This window comes from Pelobates fuscus, chromosome 7, assembly GCF_036172605.1.
Source record: "Pelobates fuscus isolate aPelFus1 chromosome 7, aPelFus1.pri, whole genome shotgun sequence".
Classification (NCBI taxonomy): Eukaryota; Metazoa; Chordata; class Amphibia; order Anura; family Pelobatidae; genus Pelobates; species Pelobates fuscus.
Window position 1 is genome coordinate 81,996,224 of NC_086323.1, and position 26,819 is coordinate 82,023,042.

At 42.5% G+C, this 26,819-nt stretch overlaps 1 protein-coding gene across 1 annotated transcript; it reads right to left on the reverse strand.

Moving 5' to 3' along the window:
- Window positions 1-187: 187 nt before the first annotated feature.
- On the reverse strand, window positions 188-26,819 carry LOC134568689 (putative ferric-chelate reductase 1). The gene is made up of 6 exons (XM_063427341.1): window positions 26,780-26,819; window positions 21,165-21,389; window positions 11,336-11,475; window positions 5,957-6,048; window positions 5,572-5,806; window positions 188-432 (listed from the first exon to the last, which is right to left on the reverse strand). The coding sequence occupies exons 2-6, from the start codon at window positions 21,343-21,345 to the stop codon at window positions 367-369; spliced, it is 714 nt and encodes a 237-aa protein (XP_063283411.1). The 5' UTR covers window positions 21,346-21,389; window positions 26,780-26,819; the 3' UTR covers window positions 188-366.

The window sequence follows — 26,819 nt, forward strand, 5'->3', positions numbered from 1 at the left end:
GGATGGGGGGCAGAAGGGAGGGGGGCCCTCCAGGATTCTCTAGTGCCAGGAAAACTGGTTTGTTTTCCTGGCACTAGAGAATACCTTTAAGATGGGTATGTAAAAAGTTCAGACAATCGATATTTTTATGTTTATAGTTAAATGTTGGCAAACAACATATATTGTCAATGTATAAAAGCAATCATAATAAGCATAATTAGATCTTTAATTTACAATCATATAGTAATACATATTTACATCTTCTGTTTAATTAGCTAAAGTCTACAGAAATTCCATCTTTGATTCATTGCTTGTTAACAGAATGATGTTACAGTATACAGTTGTGAAGTCGTGCTGGCAATGGAGTAGACATCCTGAAGGCTATCTTCAAATCTGTGTGAAACCAGTGATGACCATTATAGTAAGAATCAGAAGTTCGTATAAGACGGGAAACTGTATGAAACAAGAAGCATGTCAGTGTGAAACAAAAACAGAGAATATGAGAACTCTGAGAACAGACAAAAGCTTAGAGAAACTTTTAAACAGTAAATACCCGCTCAGGTCTCAAAATAGATTTTGCTCATTTGTGCCCTTACAAAGTGAAATTAAACTATTGCACATCAGACATAAAGGCAGTCCAGAACCGAAAGTCCAGAACGAAATGTCAGCAAGATCTCTCTGCACGAAAGATACAGCAACCCTGGGTGACCATTTCGGCCACCTTAAGGTCTCGTCAGCCAGGTGTAGCTAATATACCTTTAGACACAGTGAGCATGGGGTCCTCGTCTGGATTACCCATCTAACTTGGGAAGTGAATGTGCATTATTTATCTAATGAAAAGCTTATCCTGTGGCAGTAGAACACACATAACAAAAATTGCTAAAAGCAGCTTGGATAAATGCAAACCAAAAGATCTGCAAGTCTAATGAATTTTGCTACAAAATTTATTTTATTTTCCAAAAGATGAATTGTGGCTTCTCCAGAAATTGGATGTATATATTATACTTTTTTTATGATGCTTTGCTTTATTTCAATTGTATATTAACAATGCATTCAATAATTACCTACTGACATCACAATCCTTTAGTCCAAGCATGGCCAGGGCACATTATGTTGGAGGAGGAGAAATGGATTGTTATTAAAGCGGCACTGTCATGCCGAATTCCGTTTTTTTTTTAACCCCCCTCCCGCCTCAACTACATCCAATCGACCCCCTAGTCACCCCCAAATGCCCCTATGCCCCCCACATTACCTATTTTTTATTCTTTATTTTCTGCCCCGATCTATATTCAGGGCGCCGCCATCTTTGTGTGGGTAGGTGAAGTCCCTGTGGGACACGTCATCTACCCACACTAGATAGCCCTGAGATTCCCGCACATGCCCAGTGAAACATCTGGACATGCGAACGGGAATTTCACCTATTCATTCATTCATCAGACAGACGAATGAATGAATAGAAAAAATCAGACGAACAAACTAACACTGTGTATCAGTGTTCGTTTGTTTGTTCGCTTTTATTACAAGGAGGGAGCTACCGGCGTGCAGCTCCCTCCTTGCAATATGTAAAGACAGAAGCGGCAGGGAGCAGTGCTCCCCACCACTTCATAAGCCCCCCAGGTCCCCTCCTCACTCTATGGGGGTCAATATGACCACCATAATAGCACAAGGGAGATTAAAATCTCCCCAATGCCCCTACTTGCTATATCGCGAGTAGGGGCATGTCCACTAAACAGTGAGCAGCCTGTGGCTGCTCACTGTAAAAAAAAAAAAAAAGGGTAATAAGGGGGGGACGGGGGACCTACTGTCCTCCCCCGCCGGCCCCCACCCCTGGACGGCGGGTGGGGGCCATAATGGGAATGAGGGGGGACCTACTGTCCTCCCCCCCCCGGCCCCCACCCCTGGGCGGCGGGTGGGGGCCATAATAGTAATAAGGGGGGGGGACCTACTGTCCTCCACCCCCCGGCCCCCACCCCTGGGTGGCGGGTGGGGGCCATAATAGTAATAGGGGGGGGGACCTACTGTCCTCCCCCCCCCTGGCCCCCACCCCTGGGCGGCAGGTGGGGGCCATAATAGTAATAGGGGGGGGACCTACTGTCCTCCAGCCCCCGGCCCCCACCCCTGGGCGGCGGGTGGGGGCCATAACGATAATGGGGGGGGACCTACTGTCCTCCCCCCGCCCCCACCCCTGGGCGGCGGGTGGGGGCACTAAGTAAATTCCCCCCCCCCCATCAAGGTGACTAGGGGTGCCCAAGCCCCTAGTCACCCACCCCCCACCCAAATAAAAAATGCCCCTACCTACCCCCCTCACCCTAAAAAATAGTGAGGGGGGAATAAAATTGCTAACCTGTAAAGTAAAATTAAACTTACCATTCGACGTCTTCTTTTTTCTAAAATCTTCATTTTCAGCCCCAAAAAAGGCCAAATAAAAAACCATCATAGCCGTCGAACTAAAAATAAAATAAAAAAACCCGAGCGCAAAAAAAAAAACCCAGACGAAAAAGAAAAAACCCGAGCGCACAAAAAAATAATCCATCCTCACCCATGGAGGGCTCCGCGCAGACTGAGCTCCGCAGGGTGGGGCAAAGCTTATAAAGCCTTGCCCCGCCCTGCAATTAGCCTAAGAACACTCTGATTGGTGGGTTTAAGCCAATCAGAGTGCTCTTTGTCATTTTACAAGCGTGGGAAAGTTCTTTGGAATTTTCCCACGCTTGTAAAATGACACAGAGCACTGTGATTGGATGGATTTCAAGCCATCCAATCACAGTGCTCTGTGTCATTTTACAAGCGTGGGAAAGTTATTTGGAATTTTCCCACGCTTGTAAAATGACAAAGCACTCTGATTGGCTTAAACCCACCAATCAGAGTGTTCTTAGGCTAATTGCAGGGCGGGGCAAGGCTTTATAAGCCTTGCCCCGCCCTGCGGAGCTCAGTCTGCGCGGAGCCCTCCATGGGTGAAGATGGATTATTTTTTTGTGCGCTCGGGTTTTTTCTTTTTCGTCAGGTTTTTTTTTTTTTGCGCTCGGGTTTTTTATTTTATTTTTAGTTCGACGGCTATGATGGTTTTTTATTTGGCCTTTTTTGGGGCTGAAAAATGAAGATTTTAGAAAAAAGAAGACGTCGAATGGTAAGTTTAATTTTACTTTACAGGTTAGCAATTTTATTCCCCCCTCACTATTTTTTAGGGTGAGGGGGGTAGGTAGGGGCATTTTTTATTTGGGTGGGGGGTGGGTGACTAGGGGCTTGGGCACCCCTAGTCACCTTGATGGGGGGGGGGGAATTTACTTAGTGCCCCCACCCGCCGCCCAGGGGTGGGGACCGGGGGGGGGCAGTAGGCCCCCCCCCCTTATTACTATGATGGCCCCCACCCGCCGCCCAGGGGTGGGGGCCGGGGGGGGAGGACAGTAGGTCCCCCCCCTCTTATTACCATTATGGCCCCCACCCGCCGGCCAGGGGTGGGGGCCGGGGGGGAGGACAGCAGGTCCCCCCCCTACTACTATTATGGCCCCCACCCGCCGCCCAGGGGTGGGGGCCAGGGGGGGGCAGTAGGCCCCCCCCCTTATTACTATGATGGCCCCCACCCGCCGCCCAGGGGTGGGGGCCGGGGGGGAGGACAGTAGGTCCCCCCCCTCTTATTACCATTATGGCCCCCACCCGCCGGCCAGGGGTGGGGGCCGGGGGGAGGACAGTAGGTCCCCCCCCTCCCTACTACTATTATGGCCCCCACCCGCCGCCCAGGGGTGGGGGCCGGGGGGGGAGGACAGTAGGTCCCCCCCCCTTTATTACCATTATGGCCCCCACCCGCCGCCCAGGGGTGGGGGCCGGGGGGAGGACAGTAGGTCCCCCCCCTCATTATCTTTATGGCCCCCACCCACCGCTCAGGGGTGGGGGGCAATATTTTTTTTTTTTTATTATTTTTTTTACAGTGAGCAGCCACAGGCTGCTCACTGCTTACTAGACATGCCCCTACTCGCGGTATAGCGAGTAGGGGCATATTATTTACTAATACCAAGTCATTTTTACTTAGTGTTAGTAAATTTGGCTGAAAGACCAATTTAGGTCTTTCAGCCTTTTAGTAGATAGCTCCCTGATACCGTGGGAATTAGGGAGTTATCTACTAAGCGGCTGCAAGATGCAGCCACAGCAATGAATAGGATCGGAGTTTCATTCATTTGAATGAAATTCCGATCCGAACAAAGTACCGAATTGCATCCTAACACCAATGGAGAAACAGTGCTCATTCTGTTAGGATGCAATTCGGCAGTTTTGCCGGCGTTCTGTCTAAGTGACAGGACGTTCGGCAATACTGACAGGAAGCATTGTGGGAACTGGGAGGAAAGCTAGGGATCATGGGAAAATTGGTCTGACCAGCGGAAATGAAGCACACTTTGCTCCTCCGCTGGTCAGAGCTGGTCAAGCGGAGGAATCCTCCATAAGACAGAGTCCCTACTTTGTCTTATGATTTTAAAGAAAACTAAAGAAGACAGGAAGAAAAGAATAACAGATCCCGAGAGAGGGGGAGAAGAGGAAGAGATTGAGGAAAGGTAAGTTCGGCATGACAGTGCCGCTTTAAGCTTTCCTTCCCCCTCTCTATGCTCTCTGTGCTGATTAACAGATGCAAAGGGTGGGGCTTATATACAATGACTGACAGGGAGTGAAGATGGATCTATCAGGATAGAGGTGAAGAGAGCAGTCTGGATCTCTACATTAAATATTTTTGTTTATTTTAGCCACACACACACACAACACAGTTAGACAGTCACACACAGACTGTTACAGCCAGAGAGACACACTGTTACAGATTCAAAGATACACACACACACACACACACACACACACAGTTACAGACAGACAGACAGGGAAACACAGTCACCCACAATGTTACATCCAGTCACACACACAGTTAAAGACACACACACACACACACACACAGTTAGTGACTGTCACACACACACTTACAGACATGCACAGTTACTGGCAGTCTCACGCACACAGTTAGAGGCAGACAGTCACACAGACATGGTTACAGATAGTCTTATAGACCATCTAACATTGCAACAGACAGTCACACACACACACACACACACACACACAGTTACAGGCAGTCACACACAGTCACACCCACACACATTTACATACAGTCACATACATAGTTACAGGCAGAGAGTCACACACATACAACATTACCTCTTGCCATTACGGACTGGAGTGAGAAGGGAAGGCACTGCAGTTCCTGCTACCTGTTAGTTAGGGAAGCCGGGGTTTCTTCCTGCTTCCCCGCAGCCGTTTTAGCTCCTCTCTCGCCGAGCATGAAGCTCTGCCCTCGCAGCCTTCTTAGGTGTGTTTTTTGGAGTGTATGAAGTGTGTGGAGGATAATGAAGTTCTCCACCCGGTTGAGCAGACCTGCTGTATACTCTATACATGTCCTCACTCCTGCTACCTGGAGCATGTGCGAGCTATGTCGCCAGCATGGTGCCCCCTGCAGGCATGGCGCCCTGTGTCTGAGTATCCGTTAGTTGATGATGTGCATCTTTATATTAAATTACTACTACTAGCTATTCTGAGTAATTGGACAGGCGCAGTTGTAATACTTACCGACAATATGGATCCACTGTTATTAGATTGTTTAGCTACAGTTGTGGTACTAGGGCTTCCTGAGGAATTAGATTGTTTAGCTACAGTTGCAATGCTGGTATTTCCAAAATAATTAGATTGTGTAGCTGTAGTTGGGGTGCTCACTGTTGTACTGGATGTAGTTGCTGCAACATAGGTTAGTGTAGAACTAGCTACATTTATCCAGAATGTTTTTTCCACTTGAACAACTGTGGCTCTGTCAAAGGTAAATAAATAGATTCATGTATTCTGTTAACATTAAAATGCATAATCATCACATTTGTATATTACATCATTACATCAACCACATTTAAGTTCTTGATTGTGAAGACCAGTTGCTCCAGCCTATACTACGAGGGAGATTTACCTGAATTGGAGATTTGTGATGTTAGCATTTGGTGCTACCCAAGTTACTTGTATGTTTGATTTCTTCGAGTTACTGGTATGACTCACCGCACTCTGTTGGAATGAATCAAACAATTAGTGTTAAAGTTGTAATACACTTGCAGTGATATTACTAAACTGCGAAATGTAATGGATGCAAAGTAATTTTCAATTTTTAGGTCAAATTAGTTTAGAAAATAGTCGACTTGGAGATTGTTTTATAGTTTTACTATTTAGGCCTACATATTTGAAATTCACTTTAAAGGGACACAATAGGGTAAGGGGCACAAACATGTATTCCTGACCCTATAGTGTTACAAACACTATCCATCCCCATTTCCTTCATAAATATAGTAAAACCTTACCTTTATTCCAGTTTGCTGGTGCTGGCTCTACCCCTGATCTGCCTCCTTGACTGACATCAGAAGTGATTATCTCAGCCAATCACAATGCTTTCCCATAGGGGAGTTGAGCTAAATCAATGCATATCTATGAGGAAAATGCAATGTCTCCATGCAGAGGGTGTAGACACTGAATGTCAGTGCTGCACACTGTGCAGCACTGCTTCAGGATGCACCTCTAGTAGCCTTCTGAGGAGTGGCCAATGGAGGTGTCCCTAGGCTGAAATGTAAACACTGACTTATCTCTGAAAATGTAAACACTGCAAAAAGCGAGCAGTGACTGACTATACTCACCAGAACAACTACATTAAGCTGTAGTTTTTGTAATGCTTATTGTGTTCCTTTAAATTAATTTTAAAGTCCTTACAATTCACACTTTAGTGAATAAACCTGATGGTATGATCTTGGATAACTAGTGTCTGATATCACAATAAAGCATACCCCTAAAATCAATGTCCTCTTCTGGATCGCTACCTTGCCTTGATGAAGGGGCTTGTGTACTTCAATGAAGCTTTGAGCTATACCATGTAGGGACACCCAAGATGGGCAGGTCATAGCAGAGAAGTCAGACAAATCGCGGTCCACTGGAGAAGGAACTAGCAACCCACTCCAGTATCTTTGCTAAGATAACTATATGGACAAGCATAACCAGCGACATAACAATATGGGACTGGAAGATGAGCCCCTCAGATCAGAAGGTGCCTACTACATTACTGAGGAAGAGCAGAGGGTGAGTAAGAGTAACACCAGATCTAATGAAGTAGGTGGGCCAAAGCCGAAAGGACACTCAACTGCGGATGTGTTTGGAGGGGAAAGGAAAGTCTGCTGCTGTAAAAAACAATTGAACATAGGAACCTGGAATATTAGAACTATGAACCAAGACAAATTGGATGTGATCAAACATGAGATGACAAAGTTAAACATCGATATCCTGGGAATAAGTGAACTCAAATGTACTGGAATGGGACATTTCACATCAGACAACCATCACATCTTCTACTGTGGTCAAGAATCCCGCAGAAGAAATGGAGTAGCCATCATAGTTGTGACGAGACCAATCTCGCCACATTGCATTGGAGGAGCCTGGTTGCCCGCCTGCTGCCTTTGGACTATGGACCAGACTTTAAAAGACTTATTTTCCCTGCAGAAAGGCTTATTCGTGCCTTTTCTGCCGGGGTGTTCGGTAGATTTTATCTACCGAACAAACTAACGATTGCACGACCACCTGGGAGCTGGAGTGTGCCCCCAATTGACCACCCTGAAGCTGCAGTTAACCGCAGCTTAATTGACGAAGGCAGGGTGGTCTTTGTTCGTCGACCGAACACGTAGCGGCGGCCATTTTACAAGTCCCGTACGGCCAGCGGTGTTCGGCACCTAAACTATGGAACTATAAACGGACACTTATTTGCACGAACACCGCTGAGCCGTCCATCTCCTGGTTCCTATTCGTGGGGATGTAGCCGAACAGCCGTTCATTCGGTATTTTGTTTCATGTGAATTTGTGGTAAGCCAGATAGCTATGCCATGGAGCCTAATCGTGTGATTAAAGACTTTGGCTCCATGGCGATTAAACTGTATTCGTGTGGTCTGAGTGCCATTCACCTAATAATGTGCACTCAGACCTGAGCTATCTGGGGATATGTGACATGTCTATGTTTAATGTATAAAAAGTAACTTGATGTATTTTAAAGCATATTACTGTATTTGGGTCCCCACTTGTGTAATGGAGTTTTGCCTTTGTCCTGGGAGATAATTGAATTACTTCTCCAATTATCTCCAGGGCAGAAGGGAGGAAGCCAGGATGCATTGTGGGGATGTTTTGCTTCTGTGAGTCTGTAATGTGATACATGTCTGTCTGTGTTACAGTCTTCCATTTGGTCCCCTAGGGGAGTGTCCACCAGGTGGGAGACCTGCATAAATACAGGGGCAGGTAGCCCTCAATAAACAGACCACTGCTTGACCCTCAACACGGAGCCTTGTCTCGTTCTTGGGGGGATTCACTGTATGCTGATAGGGACTGACTGCCAGGAGTGTAAGCCGCTTGGGAGCTTTTCCTGTTCGTCTGCTAGCAGCTATTCGTGAGGTTCCAGTTCGGGAGTTTGGAGTGCCACCTTATTCCCTTGTATGCAGTTCGGGAGTTTGGTGCATTCACTTATATCCAATTCGTGAGTTATTTTACAGTAGCTGTGCCTGTCTGTGAAAAGGGGATTATCGCCTAAACGGTTTTAACCCCTTGTCTGCTGAAACGGTCCGTTACAATAGTATATAATCGGGTGGGCAAAGCAGTGCTCGGCTACACCCAATGAATGACAGAATGATTTCAATTCAAATCCAATGCAAGCTATTTAACATCACAGTGATCCAGGTTTTTGCTCCAACCATGGATGCTGAAGAGAATATTGTCACCTTATTTTTTCAACTTATATGCAGAGTCCATAATACATAAGGCTGGGCTGGATGAATCCAAAGCTGGAATCAATATTGCTGTAAGAAATATCAACAGCCTCAGATACATGGATGGTACTACTCTGATGGCTGAAAGTGAGGAAGAACTAAATGACCTGTTGATGAAGGGTAAAAGAAGAGAGCAGAAGATGACTTGCTGCTTAACGTTAAAAAGACTAAGATCATGGCAAACACCAATCTTAGTTTCTGCCAAATAGATGGGGAAGAAGTGGAGGCAGTGACAGATTTAATTTTCCTGGGTTTCAAGATCTCTTCAGATGGTGACTGCAGTCATGAAATTAAAAGATGTTTGCTTCTGGGAGGAAAGCAATGGCAAACTTGGACAAACTGGTAAAAACGAAAGATAGAACACTGATATCAACAAAGGTCCGCATAGTCAGAACTATGGTATTCCTAGTAGTAACATACGGATGTGAGAGCTGGACTATAAATAAGGCTGAGCATCGTAGAATTGATGCCCTTGAACTGTGGTGTTGGCGAAAACTGCTTAGAATCCCTTGGATTGCAAGAAGATCCAATAAATCCGTACTACAGGAAAGAAAGACAAACTGTTCACTGGAAGCTATGACCATGAGGCTGAAGCTCAAATATTTTGGCCATATAATGAGAAGGCAGGATTCTCTAGAGAAGACTCTGATGCTGGGAAAGATTAAAGGCACACACAATGTTACAGCATTTTCTGCATGGTGCAAGTGCTCTCATTGTAGTCATGTCTAATGAAACACCTGCGCATTTTTTCTAATGTCTTCAAAGTGGAACACCTGGGAAAAAAATTCAAGATAGAAGCACAGGACCCCGTAATAGGACAGTTGGGAAGCCTGGTAAAGAGGTTGCATAGGTCTTACTAACCTGCATAATGACACACAGCAATCTGGCATTTTTAAAATACAACTAAGGTTTTCACATAATGAAGAAATGGAGAAGGCCAGTCTGTATTGCCACATAAGCTGTTGGTATACCAGATAGGACCTAAAAAAGCCTAACGTAGAGCTACAAAATAGGGGATATAACAAGAAATATAATATAACAAGAAAAGAGGAAACCCTTGAAGCAAAAGGAGTCCTGAGGTGAAGCTCTAGTTACACAGAGACGCCCTTGTCTAGAAAATAACTTGAGCAGGTATATGGACAGTAACCAGGTATAAGGGGAAATGAAGGGAGGGGGAAGGTTGGATAGGATATTTGTACACAGGAGGGTGGGTATAATCAGGAAATGTTGGGAAGTACCAATTGCCAATTAAACTATATAATGTCCCCACTCCTAAGTCTCAAAGAAGTACAAAGAGAAACTACTACCCACAAACATAGGTCCCCCCCAGGATGCGATAGTCCAAAACTTGGTAACCAATGAGTACCAAAGGCTAGGCTAATATAATATAACCTTAAGGTAATAAGGACTAGCCCTACTCGACTCCGGTACCATGGAGGGCTACACTGATCCTACTAACACCACAATTAGAATCAAAAATAGCTCTAAAAGTTAAAAGTTTAATAATCTTAAATAGGCATAAGAAAACCTAGTGCTACCAAGTGAAAAGCAAAACAAAGAGAGGTGCTCAAATAGTATGCTCGGGACTACTTAAAAAATAATAAAAATAAAAAACTATTACCTACATATTTACAACACGGATCTACTGCACTAGTAAACAGTAACTAGACCCTGTGGGTGGAAAATAAAAAGTCTTATTTAAGTAGTCCTGAGCATACAATTTGAGCACCTTTCTTTATTTAGTTTTACACTTGGTAGCACTAGGTTTTCTTATGCCGATTATTAAACTTTTAACTTTTAGCACTCCCCAGGCAGGGGAGAATTGTGGTGTTAGTAGGATCAGTGTTGCCCCCCACGGTACCGGAGTACCATTAGGGCTAGTCCTTCTTACCTTAAGGTTATGTTATATTAACCTAGCCTTTGGTACTCATTGGTTACCTAGTCTTGGACTATCGCATCTTGGGGGGGGGACCTATGTTTGTGGGTAATAGTTTCTCTTTGTACAGTTCCATTGGCAATTGGTACTTCCCAACATTTCCTGATTTATACCCACCTCCTCTGTACAGATACCCTATCCAACCTTCGGCCTCCCCTTCTTTTCCCCTTATACCTGGTTATTGTCCATATACCCACTCTAGTTATTTTCTAGACAAGGATATCTCTGTGTCACAAGAACTTCACCTCAGGACCCCCTCGCTTCAAGGGTTTCCTCTTATCAAGGTTTTCAAAAACACACAGCAGGAAGGCTAAATGTGTGTAAAAGCATCAGCTCACAACATAGCACAATCATAATCTGTATTTTACCAATTAATCCAGCTGTAGGATTTTTTCACTGTTTGTTGATGATGCCACACATTCAGTGAAGTACAGTAGTGTATATCCTTCTATAATAGGATCAGCACATATGCAAATATACAGTAACTACTAAAACAATGTAGTCTCTTTATATTTTTATTCATTTTGTTTCAAATCATTATAACCCTTCTGTGACCTTTAATTATACTCACCGCACTGGTAGTACAAGTCAATGTTTGTGCATTTGCGTTACTGGTCTCAAAAGAGCCAATAGGTGTGTTACTGCTACCGGCACGAGCCTGGATCAGAAAACCAGTGAACTGGGTTGCTCCTGCATTAGTGCTGAGAGTGACTGTAAAATGAGAGATAAAGGATACGTAGACTATCTAGAGTAATAAAGGTGTACTATTGGTGGCACCACCAACCAAGATTTTTATTTTTAATTTTCTGCACTATATATAAAACATTATGTTTGTTTAGAGTAACCCTTACTATACGGCAATTCACACTCAAACATGCATGCAACAGATGTCTATTTTACACAAATTTTAAAAGGATACAACTTTAGCTTAATGAAGCAGTTTTGGTGTATAGATCACAACCCTGCAGTCTTATTTCTCAATTTACCGCCATTTAGGAGTTAAATCACTTTTGATTCTGTTTATACAGCCCTAGCACCTACCTCCCTTGACTGTGACTCACACAGTCTGCATGAAAAAAAGGTTTCATTTTTGTCTACTGCTGTGTAAAATTTAGCTTTAATCACACAGACAATAGGTTCCTGCAGGGTCTAGCAGGCTATAATTGAAGCAGGCCATAAGAAATACTATAATAAACAAACTGTGCAATACAAGGACCTAAAATACCTAGGTTCATTTTCTGGAAGTGTTTAGGAAATGTGCAAGTCACATGCAAGGTGGTGTGACAAGGGCTGCATAAACAAGGTGATTTAACTTTTCCATGGCAATTAATTGAACAGTGAGACCACAACCGCTTTATTGATTTTAAAATGCTTTAAAGTACAATCAATATATATTAAATTAATTCATAAAAAAATATACATGTACAATTATTTAGTAAAGTGCAACCAAAGTGCTAATTTAACATGTGCAGCAACCAAAAGGTTCTGTGACAAAAGCAAAGTAATTACATATTAGAAAATGGTACGCAATCTAAAAATACCTATGTAATCAAATGTAATATCTTGCTTTAAAGAAATACTCCACTGCCTAAATACAAAATAAATGAAAATCACTTTTGTAGATATATTCCAAATAAAAAATGCATGCATTTAGTTTTCTATTTTTTTTGGGGGGGAGAGATACATTTAAAAATCAACTTGCAAAATCTACAGTTCTTTTGTCTGCTGCCTTTGCAAACCCTCCACTTTTAACCCACGCCCAGACTTTCTGTGGCTGTCGAATCACAGATAACCCAATACTGCTCACAGAGGTCTTTGTAAATCAGGTGCTCTGGGCAATTGCTGCCTCTTAAAGTCAGCCACATTGGGGGTAACAAAACCAGGAAGTAACATTACCTGTTGTCTGCTTGAATGCCAGTGGGGGTGTAACCAGGTTAATTTATAACAGAAACACCCATTAAAAAAAATTAAGCCACCCAACAGTTTCTTACCTAATGCTGGCTGTTGCTGGTGGGAGTTGGGGGCCTGCTCTCCTGATCCGGCCCCATCCTCGCGGCACCCTCCTCCCGCGCGGCTTGGTCTCGGTGTGTGAGCAAGGAGGAAGTGAGAGGCTGTCATTTCCTCCCAGCTCTCCCTGCAGATTGGCAGAGGCCCGGTAGCGCTGTTAAAGCGTCAAAGCCCATGACTGGGCCCCTCATTGCACATATCCATCCAGTGGCCTAAGGGCATGGGCCACCCAATGGACCTTCACATAGGTTCCCAACCCATGCAGAGGAAAGTTCAAGCTTAACGCAATATTTGATGCAGATTTGTTGCCCTACTCGTCATTTTACAGCCACACAGTACACATGCTTACTCAATGGCATCTAGCTGACAAGTACAGTGAAGTCGTCATTGTTCACACATGCACATTCTAGTCCTCTCCTTGGCTGCCAGGTTACATCGATGTTGTGCAAACCGTTTTTGTTATATTAACAATGGCTGGATTTTTTTACCAGACAGACAGACATATATATATATATAGTGACAAAAGTACTACTTTCCCTTGGTACCTTGTCCTGGGATTGGGGTGTTACACACAGTCTTTTCAGGCTTTAGAGACACTTCACACGCTGGATGAGGTAAATTAACTTGCTTTTTTATTGAGGTTCCAAAATAAATGCACAGTAAGGTATAAAGGTAACAAAAATATATAAAACAAAAGCCTTGCTCTTCTGAGCACTAACTAAACAAAATAATCAGCTAACTGGGTTGGATGGCTTGTCCATTTCCCAACATAAACATAAGCATAAACAACCTTACTGTTTCAGGGTTTTCAGCTCTCTGTTTCCACTCACAGAAACCAAACACAATCTCCCTCCTTCCTTGGCAGGGGAGTACTTAATAGCACTGGTAATTGACAATCCTTTTCAGGTGAGTTAAATTAGGATTCAAACTCTGGAACTGGACTTCTCACCTGTAGGTTCCAAGCAACTTCCAAAATGTGGAGTGGAGCACTGGCCCACCCTACTCTCCAAGTACTCCACCCCAAGGCCCAAATATACACATATTTAAAGTGCAACATTCATTATAACATTACACATTTCCCTGGGGCTAATTACACAAAGTAGGAACCTTGCAAAATCTGGGGAGGTATATAGATTCCCTCCAGCACAATTCCTTGCTTTCGGTCACACATCCTCCCCCCCAGCTCAGACCTATTGGGTCGAGCGACCATGGACATTAGCGAGTTCATCCGCGAAAGACCATCTGCATTTCCCTGTTTACTCCCAGCCCTATGCTCTATGGAGAAATTATAGGGTTGCAAGCTAAGGAACCAGCGAGTTACTCTACTATTTTTCTCCCTGTTTTGGCTCATCCAAGTAAGGGGTGCATGGTCTGTCACTAGTCTGAATTTTCGTCCCAAGAGATAGTATTTAAGTGTGTCTACTGCCCACTTTATAGCCAGACACTCCTTCTCAACAATGGAATAGTTTCTTTCTTGGGGATTAAGCTTCCTGCTTAAATATAATATGGGGTGCTCCTCACCCTGAATTTCCTGAGAGAGAACAGCACCTAGTCCTACATCAGAGGCATCTGTCTGTAAAATAAATTCTTTAGAAAAATCAGGTGTTACCAACACTGGTTGGGCACAAATGGCTTCTTTAAGCTTTCTGAATGCTTGTTCAGTCTCTGGGGACCATTTTACCACTACTGGAGCATTAGCTTTAGTAAGGTCAGTTAATGGGCTTCCAATTGTAGCAAAATTGGATATAAATCTCCTGTAATAGCCAATGAGGCCAAGAAATGTTCTCACCTGTTTCTTAGTCAGTGGTCTCGGCCAATTTCGTATGGCTTCAATTTTAGCAACTTGGGGTTTCACTAGTCCCCTACCAATAGAGTAGCCCAAATATTTTGCTTCCTCTAGGCCAATTTTACACTTATTGGGGTTAGCAGTTAAGCCAGCATTTTGTATTGAGTTAAGGACAGCCTGTACTTTTGGGAGGTGAGATTCCCAATCCTCACTGTGTACTACAACATCATCCAAGTATAGCGCACATGCGGCTTTAGTATTCTGTCCATCATTCTTTGGAATGTGGCAGGGGCACCATGCAAGCCAAAAGGCAAAACTCTGTACTGAAATAGGCCATCAGGAGTAGAAAATGCGGTCTTTTCTTTTGCTCGCTCTGTGAGTGGTACTTGCCAATAACCTTTGGTTAAATCTAGTGTAGTGAGGTACCGAGCTCTCCCAAGTCGTTCTACTAGCTCATCAACTCTAGGCATGGGGTATGCATCAAACTTAGAAATAGCATTGTCACGTCTACATTAATTGATAAGGAACACAACTGCAGATTTCTTAGGACTTCGGTATTTTATTAGGACACTTAGAAGGTACTGAGACTTCAGTTCCAGAATTACAGGTACTGTATCTTTAAATAATAAACGGTTGCATTCAGTTTGCAGTGAGCAGGTTCTGAATCAATTAGAGTCTGTTATATTAGTTAACAGGTTAAATGGAAAGCAGTTATAAGAGATTGTTCAATTCGAAGTTATCAGTAGCAAGACAGGTGCGGCTGAACTTGAATAATAATATGAATTGAGGAACGCTGTAACTGGATTGTTTGATAACTTGATAGCAGACTTTGGTAAAAGAAATAAAGGCTTAAGAGATGGTAACTCTTAACACAGAGGCTATATGTTACTTAGCTTCCAGAAGTAGGAAAACAGGTTCCCAAGCTCTCCTCCGAGGAGTTTGTTTCCTGAGAGAGGTTGAAGAGAGTTCAGGCACTAGTCGAGGACGAGGAGAGATGAAGGGGGTGTGAATAGTCTTCCAGTCCGGTCCGGTGACATATGGTGTTCGCAGAGAAGTCTTGAGCCGGTTAGTAAGTGCGGTACGCATTTCAATAATCCAGCGTCTATCAGCTGGTGCGGTCGCATTAAGTAGGAAGACCGCGTCAAAAGGGGGTGCTGCTAAGCTCTGTTAAACCCGGAAGTACGAGGAGATACCGGGAGGGTTTAAGGCATGACAGTACCCTCTCTGTAATGAGCAACCTCAGGGTGCTATTTTAACATGGTTTAGAAGGGTAGCGTTTGTGAAAAGCGGAAATTAATTTGTCAGCATGGATCCCAGAGGAGTTTTCCCAAGTATCTTCATCAATTCCATATCCCTTCCATCTAATGAGGTATTGCAAAGAGCCACGATGAATCCTTGAATCCAGAATTTTCTGAATCTCGTATTCTTCTTCACCCTGGACTAAAACAGGATCAGGAGAAGTAGTTACATCTCTACGGAAAGGGTCAGGATGATGAGGTTTAAGCAAGGACACATGAAAAACAGGATGGAGTTTCAAAGTAGGTGGAAGCTTCAATTTAACAACATTACGGTTGATAATCGATATTATTGGAAAAGGACCAAGAAAAAGGGAACTTAACTTCCTAGATGGTCGGTTTGTAGAAATGTTTTTTGAGGAAAGCCAGACAAGATCACCAATCTCATAGGTGGGAGGAGGTTGTCTTTTAGTATCAAAAAACTTTTTGATTGGATGAGGCCAATTCCAGATTTCCATGTAATTTTTTAAATAGGGAGGACATGTGAGAGATTTGATTCGAAACGGAGGGGTTAGACGAAGGAATTGTCTGAGCAGGAAACGAGGAGGGATGAAATCCATAGTTGGAGAAAAATTGAGTCATTTTGCTACTAGTATGATAGGAGTTGTTGTATGCGAATTCTGCCATGGGCAACCATGTTATCCAATCATCTTGTAAGTGAGAACAATAACATCGTAGATATTGCTCTAAGCATTGGTTGACTCTTTCAATTTGTCCATCAGTTTGGGGATGATATGCGGATGACAGTTTACGTTGGATATGAAGAGAAGCACATAATGCGTTCCAGAATTTGGAGGTAAACTGAGTCCCTCGGTCTGAAATGATTTCGTCAGGCAGTCCATGAAGTATTACAATATTGTCAAGAAATAATTTTGAGAGTTCAGAGGATGAGGGTAACTTCTTTAAAGGGATATAATGGGACATTTTCGTGAAGCGGTCCACTACCACTAAAATGGTGGTATGATGTTGAGAAGGGGGAAGTTCCACCAAGAAGTCCATAGAAATGGATTGCCAAGGCCTTTCAGGAATCGGTAGGTTCAATAATTGACCAAATGGTTGATGATGTTCATGTTTGGATCTTTGGCAGGTTGAACAAGTTTTAACATGTGATTCAATGGTTTTGACTTGGCGAGGCCACCAATAGTATCTCTTGGACAATTCAAGGGTCTTTTTTATACCTGGATGACCTGCCAGAGGGGAATCATGAATAAATTTGAGTATTTTATTTCTGAAAGCGGGAGGTACGTAAATTCGGTCCTTGAAATAGTAGAGACCGTCTTTCTTTGATAGTTTAACTGATGTAGGAAGTTCAAGGGCATCTTCACTGAGGTTTTTTATGTCGTCTAGAAGGGAAGATAAGATCCCAACGACTGTATGAGGAGGAGGTTCCAATTCAGTGTCTGTATGGATTCTGGAAAGGGCATCTGCCTTTTTATTCCTAGACCCAGGTCTGAAAACAATTTGAAAATTGAACCGGGAAAAAAAAAAAGATTCCATCGTACTTGTCTGGCAGAAAGAGTCTTGTTAGAGTGAAGATATTCAAGATTTTTATGGTCAGTGTAAACAATTAGGGGGTTCTGTGCACCCTCAAGAAGGTGTCTCCAAGTTTCTAGGGCTGCTTTGATACTTAATAATTCTTTTTCTCCTATAGGATAATTTTTTTCGGCAGGAGATAATGAACGTGAGAAGAAAGCGACTGGATGAAGAGGTTCTTGAGGAGTTTTATGTTGAGAGAGGACAGCTCCAATTGCAGTTTCTGAAGCATCCGTTTCAAGGACATAAAGACATGTGGAGTTTGGAAGTTGAAGAACAGGAGCTGTTGTAAACCTTCTTTTTAATTCATCGAAGGCATCTTGAGCTTTCTCGTTCCAATTGAAAGGATGTTTTTTACTGTTAAGTTGATTGAGTGGATGAGCTACCTCCGAGTAGTTTTTAATTGTTCAATCAGTTCATTGATCAGGGGAAGAGGGTAACGATTTTTAACTGTAATTTTGTTTAAAGCTCTGTAATCTATGATGGGACGTATAGTCCGGTCCTTATTTCTCACAAAAAATATACTTGAGGCAGCAGGTGAGCTGGAGGGTCTAATGAACCCCTTCCGGAGGTTTTCATTCAGGTATTCTTTGAGAATTTGTAATTCAGAATCAGAGAGAGGGTAGATGTGCCCAAAAGGTATGGGGGCACCAGGTATGAGGTCTATAGGACAGTCGTAGGAACGATGAGGTGGGAGCGTTTCAGCTTCCTTTTTACTGAAGACATCCGAGAAGTCCGAATAACAAGAGGGTATAGCTGGTTCTTTAGTGGTCTGAAAGATTGGAATATGTTGTAAGCATGTTTCCTTACAATAATCGGAGTTAAAGGTGAGAGAAAAGGGAGACCAAGAGATTTGAGGGTTGTGGTTCCTTAACCAGTTGATCCCTATTATAACAGGATAAAGAGGTGATGGAATAACATCAAATATAAGATTTTCAGTATGAGTATGATTGGTGGTTACTTTTAGAGGGATGGTTTCATGAAGTATCGGCCCCGAGGAGATGAGGGAGCCGTCGATCACTCTAACAGGAACAGAAGTGCTTTTACGAACACATGGAATTTTATTCTTTGTTACAAAGGCTGAATCGATCAACACCCCATTTGCTCCGGAATCGATGATGGCCTCGGTCATAATTCTTTCTTTGTCCCACTGTAGTATGAGAATTATAGGGGAGAACTGAGTAGTTGTTATAGAGGGGAGTGCATTTAGGATGGAAGAGGCATGGGCCTGCCTACCGCCCTTTGTCCGTTTCAACAAGGGGCAATCAGGGACCAAGTGATCTTGAGAGGCACAATGCATGCAGAGGTTTAATATTAGTCTTCGGTTTTTCTCTTCAGGAGTGAGAGGACTTCTTATTACCCCTATTTCCATAGGTTCGGTTGGTAAGGATGGTTTTTCAGAAGTTTTCGAAGGACTGAATTATTTTTTCCCTAATGAACTTGAGAGAGCTTTTTCGGCCTTTCTTTCTCTAAGTCTTCTGTCGATGCTGATTGATAGTTGAATCAGAGCGTTCAAAGTAGTAGGGAGTTCGGTTCTGGATAGTTCATCCTTTACAACTTCAGATAAGCCAATTCGAAACTGGTTGCGCAATGTGATGTCATTCCATTGCATTTCAATTGCCCATCTTTTAAATTCAGCAATGTAATCTTCAACGGGTCTATGTTTTTGCTGTAATGTTCTAATTGTTAAATCAGCTGTAGATTGTTTGTTAGGATCTTCATAGAGAAGAGACATGGCTTCAAAAAATTCATCCAGTGAGTCTAAGATGGGGTCATCGTTTTCCAAAAAGGAATGGGCCCAGGACATAGGTTCACCTCTCAGAAAGGAGATAACTGAACAAACCTTAGATCTTTCTGTGGGATAAGATCTAGGTTTTAAAGCAATCAATAATTTGCAGGCATTAAGGAACTCCCTATATTTGGAACGATCACCAGAGAACTTTTCGGGGTTACATACAGCAGGATCGCTAGCTGAGTGCAGAACAGTATGAGGAGTATGTGTTTGTAAGTCTCTGACATAAGTGAGAATTCTTTCATTTGTAACCTGCAGGTCTTGCACACCTTGGGTGAGTGTATCGACTCTTTGATTCAGCATATTTATTTTAGAATCGAAATCTGCTGGATCCATTACAAAGGCTGGATTATTCTGTCACGTCTACATTAATTGATAAGGAACACAACTGCAGATTTCTTAGGACTTCGGTATTTTATTAGGACACTTAGAAGGTACTGAGACTTCAGTTCCAGAATTACAGGTACTGTATCTTTAAATAATAAACGGTTGCATTCAGTTTGCAGTGAGCAGGTTCTGAATCAATTAGAGTCTGTTATATTAGTTAACAGGTTAAATGGAAAGCAGTTATAAGAGATTGTTCAATTCGAAGTTATCAGTAGCAAGACAGGTGCGGCTGAACTTGAATAATAATATGAATTGAGGAACGCTGTAACTGGATTGTTTGCTAACTTGATAGCAGACTTTGGTAAAAGAAATGAAGGCTTAAGGGATGGTAACTCTTAACACAGAGGCTATATGTTACTTAGCTTCCAGAAGTAGGAAAACAGGTTCCCAAGCTCTCCTCCGAGGAGTTTGTTTCCTGAGAGAGGTTGAAGAGAGTTCAGGCACTAGTCGAGGACGAGGAGAGATGAAGGGGATGTGAATAGTCTTCCAGTCCGGTCCGGTAACATATGGTGTTCTCAGAGACAACCTTACTGTTTCAGGGTTTTCAGCTCTCTGTTTCCACTCACAGAAACCAAACACAATCTCCCTCCTTCCTTGGCAGGGGAGTACTTAATAGCACTGGTAATTGACAATCCTTTTCAGGTGAGTTAAATTAGGATTCAAACTCTGGAACTGGACTTCTCACCTGTAGGTTCCAAGCAACTTCCAAAATGTGGAGTGGAGCACTGGCCCACCCTACTCTCCAAGTACTCCACCCCAGGGCCCAAATATACACATATTTAAAGTGCAACATTCATTATAACATTACACATTTCCCTGGGGCTAATTACACAAAGTAGGAACCTTGCAAAATCTGGGGAGGTATATAGATTCCCTCAAGCACAATTCCTTGCTTTCGGTCACAATATATATATATATATATATATATATATATATATATATATATATCAGTCAAATATATTAAAGGAACACTATAGTCAACTAAATTACTTTAGCTAAATAAAGCAGGTTTAGTGTATAGATCATTCCCCTGCAATTTCACTGCTCAATTCACTGTCATTTAGGAGTTAAACTTTGTTTCTGTTTATGCAGCCCTAGCCACACCTCCCCTGGCTATGATTGACAGAGCCTGCATGAAAAAAAAACTGGTTTCACTTTCCAACAGATGTCATTTACCTTAAATAATTGTATCTCAATCTCTAAATTGAACTTTAATCACATACAGGAGGCTCTTGCAGGGTCTAGCAAGCTATTAACATAGCAGGGGATAAGAAAATCTTAATTAAACAGAACTTGCAATAAAGAAAGCCTAAATAGGGCTCTCTTTACAAGAAATGTTTATGGAAGGCTGTGCAAGTCACATGCAGGGAGGTGTGACTAGGGTTCATAAACAAAGGGATTTAACTCCTAAATGGCAGAGGATTGAGCAGTGAGGCTGCAGGGGCTTGTTCTATACACCAAAACTGCTTCATTAAGCTAAAGTTGTTCAGGTGACTATAGTGTCCCTTTAATTGATATAAAATAATAGAACAACCAAACAACTAATGGAACTATCAATATATTTTGAACTCTTCTCTCAGTGTATCTAAGACAGATTTACCTGTAATTCTCTCTCCTGAACTGTAGGTTGATTTAGACAGTCCCACAGTATAAGGTGCGCTGCTTGTTTGAGCTGATGCCCCATGACTTGGCTGCAGCGTGGTGCATGATCCCTCTATACCCTGTCCATTGGGATAGGCAGTAATACAGAGCGGGTAGAGCAATGCCAAAAGAAAGATCATGTTCTGCGTGCAACTATTTGTTTTTTCCAGAGAAATGGTGAGTTCTGAAAAAAAAATATTTTTTGTCTGTGTAATTTTTTGAGAAAAGAACAAAGTTTGTGATCATGACATAGACACAGTTTAGAAGATTTTCATTTGATATAATCTTCTTCCAATATAGAGAAAAAAACTAACTGAACATGCACATCAGACTAGTACCAATGAAAAAAAATGAAAAATCTCAATACTAACGAACTACGTAGTAATCCCAATTTACTGTTGGATGACAAAGTGCACTCCACTGCTTCTGGTGTAGTAATTTTATTACATGACAGGAGGCTTCCTATTTTGCATATCTCTCTTTACTAACCTCCACAGCAGTAAAGAAAGTAAACGTTTAACCAATCAAAAATGCAATAGGGAGTAAGGTATTCCCAGAAAATAGGCTCCTCCTCCTCTTTCTTTACTGCTCCATCGCAGACAGGTCAGAGTTTTTGGGCTCTTCCATTATATACATATATTATACTGTTTTATGATCTTATGGGATTTATTTAGTTAGTTATTTATTTACCTATATTTATTTAACTATATTTTTAGCTTACTAGCTAGCAGCATTCTGTTTCTACTTACGGTACATTTTCCCTTACTCTCATATATACTTCAGACAGTTTTATATTACTTTCCTATGCTATAGTATATTTCCGTTTTTACTTCTGTACAGAAGCTGCAGTGTAAACTGTCTTTTCTGATTTTATTTTTCTGCTAGCTTATATTTATATTTATACTTATGCTTTTTTAATTCCGTTTTTTCAGTTCCCCCCCTTTTTTCGTTCCCGCCCGCGGGCGGACCTGTCGGACACTTTCTCCCGCCTACCCAGCCCTTTACAGCCGCATCGATATGGCTTTTTCCCTCACTTGCCGCTCTCGCGGCTCTCCGCCCCATCTCCTCACACACACGGCGGCCATTTGCAATCTCGCATCTCGCGAGATTGCGTCCGCCATTTTGTTTTTTTCCAACGGTGCCGCGAGGGACACACTCTCCTAGTCGGAACGGCATTATCGATGTTTTGAGGTCAGTCCGTTCCTATTATCATTATTTCGCTGTACAAAGGAACCATTATCCTGTGCCTGTTTGGGGTGCTGCCCCACATAATCTGCTGCTTTATTTGGAGGTCGCCCTGTGGCCACCTCTGTCACCCTGGGTGAAGCCCAGCATAATACAAATCCCAATATTGTGGTGCTTGCCCTGTTAGGGCTATTGCTTTGGCACTATCAGTGCCTGATATCTACAGTTATCACTGCTCATACTCTGTAATAGGATTACTGCATCTGGCATTCTTAGATCCTGCTGGGATCACTATATACAAATACATCACAGACCCTGCTGGGGTTATTATCATATTATAATTATTATAATTATATGATATTGTGCATACATCTATTTGTACACCACTGCACCCTGCTGGGGTCAGCAAAGTGTTACTTATACAGTGAATAAAGTACAGCTGCACTGACCTCTATAGCTACTTACTTTCACCCTGTGCCATATATATATTGTATCTGCTGATCAGAATATGGAAGCCTCTCAAAATACAGTAGACTTCCAAAATATGATAAACGAGGCAATAGCAGCCTCCATGGAGAAAGACCTCTCCAAAATGATGGCCTCTAATACTGAAAAGAGGATACCATCTAAAACCCACCAATCCCGACACGATTCAGATTCCGAGGATTTGGAACCACATAAGAGCCAGGAACCCTCCACTGGCAAACGCCACTGGAAAGGGTAAAAGGGTCAACAGAAGCCGGCTAAGGGTAAAACCCCGGCTAAAAGACGTAAGCCCTCAACGGTCGCTACTCCGACCCCACTACTTAATTACTCCTCTGAAGAGGAAGACATGCAGTCCTGAAGAGTCTGACGGGCAAGAAGATGCTTGGGGTACCGATTCCGAGTCTCAACCCGGTCTATTACCACACACATTACTGGGAGACTCCCAAGTGAATGACGCTGCGGATAATCCGCCAGAAGACGAGGACGCCATCTTCGACCCATCAGGTCAGAGATTGTTCGATCCAAGAAACCTAAGGCACCCTCGCTCAAGGGACTGGACACCCCCAAAGCACCCAGCAACAGACTATGTTCCGAATGGCCAAGACCATCTCTACCAGACCACGTAGCGGAGACACCTGAGTTTGACCAGGTGATGACCACCTTTATGTCCAGTGATGGCCGTGACCCACGCAAAGGCGTGCAGAAAGGTTTCAGGGCAGTCCAGGACAAACTATTGGACTCAGTGGGACCACTCTCCAGGATCATGTACCTGGCAGATGATGCTCTCACGAAAGCAGACCAATTCGACGCGACCATGGTTCGCAAATGGGCTCACGATGTACGGGAGTGGGAACAAAGATGCTTTTGCTTTGTGGGTAACACCAATGCCGCCCTCTCATCCGAGCGGCGCAAAGCAGCTTTACTCCGCATTGACGGAAAGTTGGTGGAATTGGGCACCAAAGAACTGGGTCCTCTGGCATAGGGCAAACTCTTTGGAGACCCTTTCCTTAAAGACTTAAACAAACATGTAAATATATTTACTTCTCTAAACAAAGCTCAATCTTCCATGAGGAGAGTGTTTAGACATAACCCTACCAGGGGTGTTTTTGGAGAGTTGTCGAAGTGAGAGCCTATTTTCTGGGAATACCTTACTCCCTATTGCATTTTTGATTGGTTAAACGTTTACTTTCTTTACTGCTGTGGAGTTTAGTAAAGAGAGATATGCAAAATATTCGCCTCCTGTCATTATTAAAATTAAGATTATAGGTACACTGACGCTAGCATAATCTTCAATTGTCATTATATAACAGCATGGCTGTTCAATTTAAAGTGTATTGGGTTCAAACGCCCAATATTAGCTAGATATTAGTAGTTTGTTATAATCTGGCAGAATAGATTTTAAATACTTTCGATATTATAAACTTTTTATGAGAGTCTGTAATCATTTCTATTACTGTTACTGCCTTCTTGCTCATGTTACACCTTCAGGATCTGAACCCCATATTAATGTGACATTCCTGTGAAATAGTATTGGTCCTGAAGGGGTTAAACAAAAATTTTAAAAAATTAAAAATAAACTAGACAGGTCAATGAGGAGAATGAAGTATTATTGAAAGTGAGACATTGATACAAGACTCACTTTAATTTGGATTGATGAGCAAACGTTGTATAAGTTAACTGGGAATTGGCAGGAAGTAATTAAAGAAATTCACAAATTTTAGGTCAAAATACAAATAATTATTATTCAGCTATTTTAGCATAAAATTGCCGATTCCTGGTTTTGCAAATAACCCCAGTGGTTTTCCAGAGCTATAAACAAAAAATAAATATATATAATTCTTGCATACATCTTCAGTAATTAGCAACAAAAGACAAGCCATCAAACTGCTGTCTAGTGATTAACCCCTCCAGCAGCATTGCCAAATATTCTAATAAAATATATCTTTTGTTTCTGTCCTCCCTTCCTCGAGTTTTGTTTTACCCAAACAAAAACTCCTTTTCATTTTTTTTCTTTCTTGTTTTGTTTCTCTTGACAGGCCATAGGGTGTGTGCCCTATGCCGTCACAATTCCAATCTGACTGTGCATGCAAGCACCTCTAGACTAATTAACCTTTCATTATTTAGAGAAGGGCTCTGTCTTCCTTTTTATTCTTAAAGAGACACTATAGTCAGCGAAACCAGCTAAATGAAACAGTGCACCCTGTAAAATTAGGGTTAAGAAACAAATAGAAACCTACTTACATAAGGTAGAGCAAAAACGGTTTGTTCAATCCTTGGAGCCTAGCTGGTATGTATCCCCACTTAAAATAGACCTACACTGTGGTGAGTACATATATACTTAAGGAATCATCTAGGCACCACACTAACTTCTCTGCTGTATTTGACCTTGACTGTTCTGAAAAAGAGAAATGCCGGATTTGTGTGTTGGGCTGCCCTTGGTGCCCTTTAGTTTATTAAATTGTCTATGATATGCAATTCCCATTATGCTCAGCCTACTGATAAGCCTGGTTGAGCATCATGGGAATTGCCACACCCTCCACCTGCTTACACAGTTAGCCCTTTAGGCTGACTAAACATCATGGGAATTACACTCTATAATTGCACTTTACATTATTTATGGGGGGTAGTGACCTAATTTTTCAAACTACACACACAAAAATACTGATATACACAGATTGACACTGTACACACAAACACACACCCTAACTGACATTGCATGCACACAGGAACAGCAACATATAAACTGACATTGCATTCACATGGGAAAACTCACCATGTACGCATAATTACATTTCAGGATCAATCACAGCTAAATTAAAGGTTGCTCAGGGCCTAATGGAGGATGCCAAATTATTCCCCCCCTCTTGGAGCCCTGAACTCTGTTTCTGTGAGTGTTGTGTATGGTGGCTGAGTGTAGTGTGTGAGCGTGTGTGTAGTGGCCGAGTGTTCTGGCTGAATTTTGTGTGAGTGTTGTGCGTGTGTGTTTTTTGGGGGGAAGTTAGAGTATGGCCGAGTATTGTGCATCTAGTGTCCTAATGTGTATGAGGAATTTTTAATGTGTCCCTTTCCTGCTTGCCAGGTGTTGGTGTAATCCCGGCTGGTCCAATGGAGGCCATTGTTTTCAGAATCACTGGTGGTCCAGGGGAGAGTGACACGGGGAGCAGAATCAATTGTTGTCTGGTTGGGGAGCATTGTGATTTGCACCTCTATTGGGTGCACATCACTTTAACAGCTCCCTCTTAGTCACTGCTCATAGACTCATAATGCTGGCCTCAGTGCTCAGAGTCGTTGAGAACCACCAGAGAAGCATAGAGAGCTACTAAGGTGGCCTTCACCTGATAGAGTTGCGGACAACGAAGCTAACTCAAGCAGGTGAGGGGGCACAGGTCAGAGCAGTGAGGTCTATTGATCTACTCACCAACTCAAGAAGGACTCCTTCACAGCCAGAGCTGGAGCTTCAGGCCCCTGTCTGAGACTGGCCCTATTTTTCCATCTCTCAACACACAAGAACATGCATACAGACTTAACAACACAGGTCAGATGGGCAGATATAGATATTAAAGTGCAAACATGTTACGAAGAGAGATGCCACAAAGACAGACATAAATGCAGAATCATGCTAAAAACATGAATGAACACAGCACCATTCTACAAGAATATAAAAAGCATAGATACACAAATAAATATACTGAATAGTGGATTGACATCCAATCTGCCAAGTTTAGACTAAAATAGTAAAATTGTCAAACGTTGGTGGTTACTGGAAAAGCATGTAAATAAAAATAATATATATAGCCAATAGTTAACTTTTTTGTTGGCTATTTGAACCTCTTAAAATTAATTTAAATTGAATAGACTGATCTTTTTGCAGCCACATGACTCCCTTGTAAATACTGAACTTACCTTATGAGCCGTAAGATTGATAGTTACCTTTGTCGCTTGC

Excerpts from the sequence above, each read along its gene's own strand:
- LOC134568689 (XM_063427341.1), bottom strand. The coding sequence starts at position 21,345 with ATGATCTTTCTTTTGGCATTGCTCTACCCGCTCTGTATTACTGCCTAT. Across the intron at positions 5,807-5,956 it reads ATCACAAATCTCCAATTCAG|AGCCACAGTTGTTCAAGTGG; the intron begins GTAAATCTCCCT and ends TACCTTTGACAG. Across the intron at positions 433-5,571 it reads ACAGTGGATCCATATTGTCG|TTTCCCGTCTTATACGAACT; the intron begins GTAAGTATTACA and ends TGTTTCATACAG.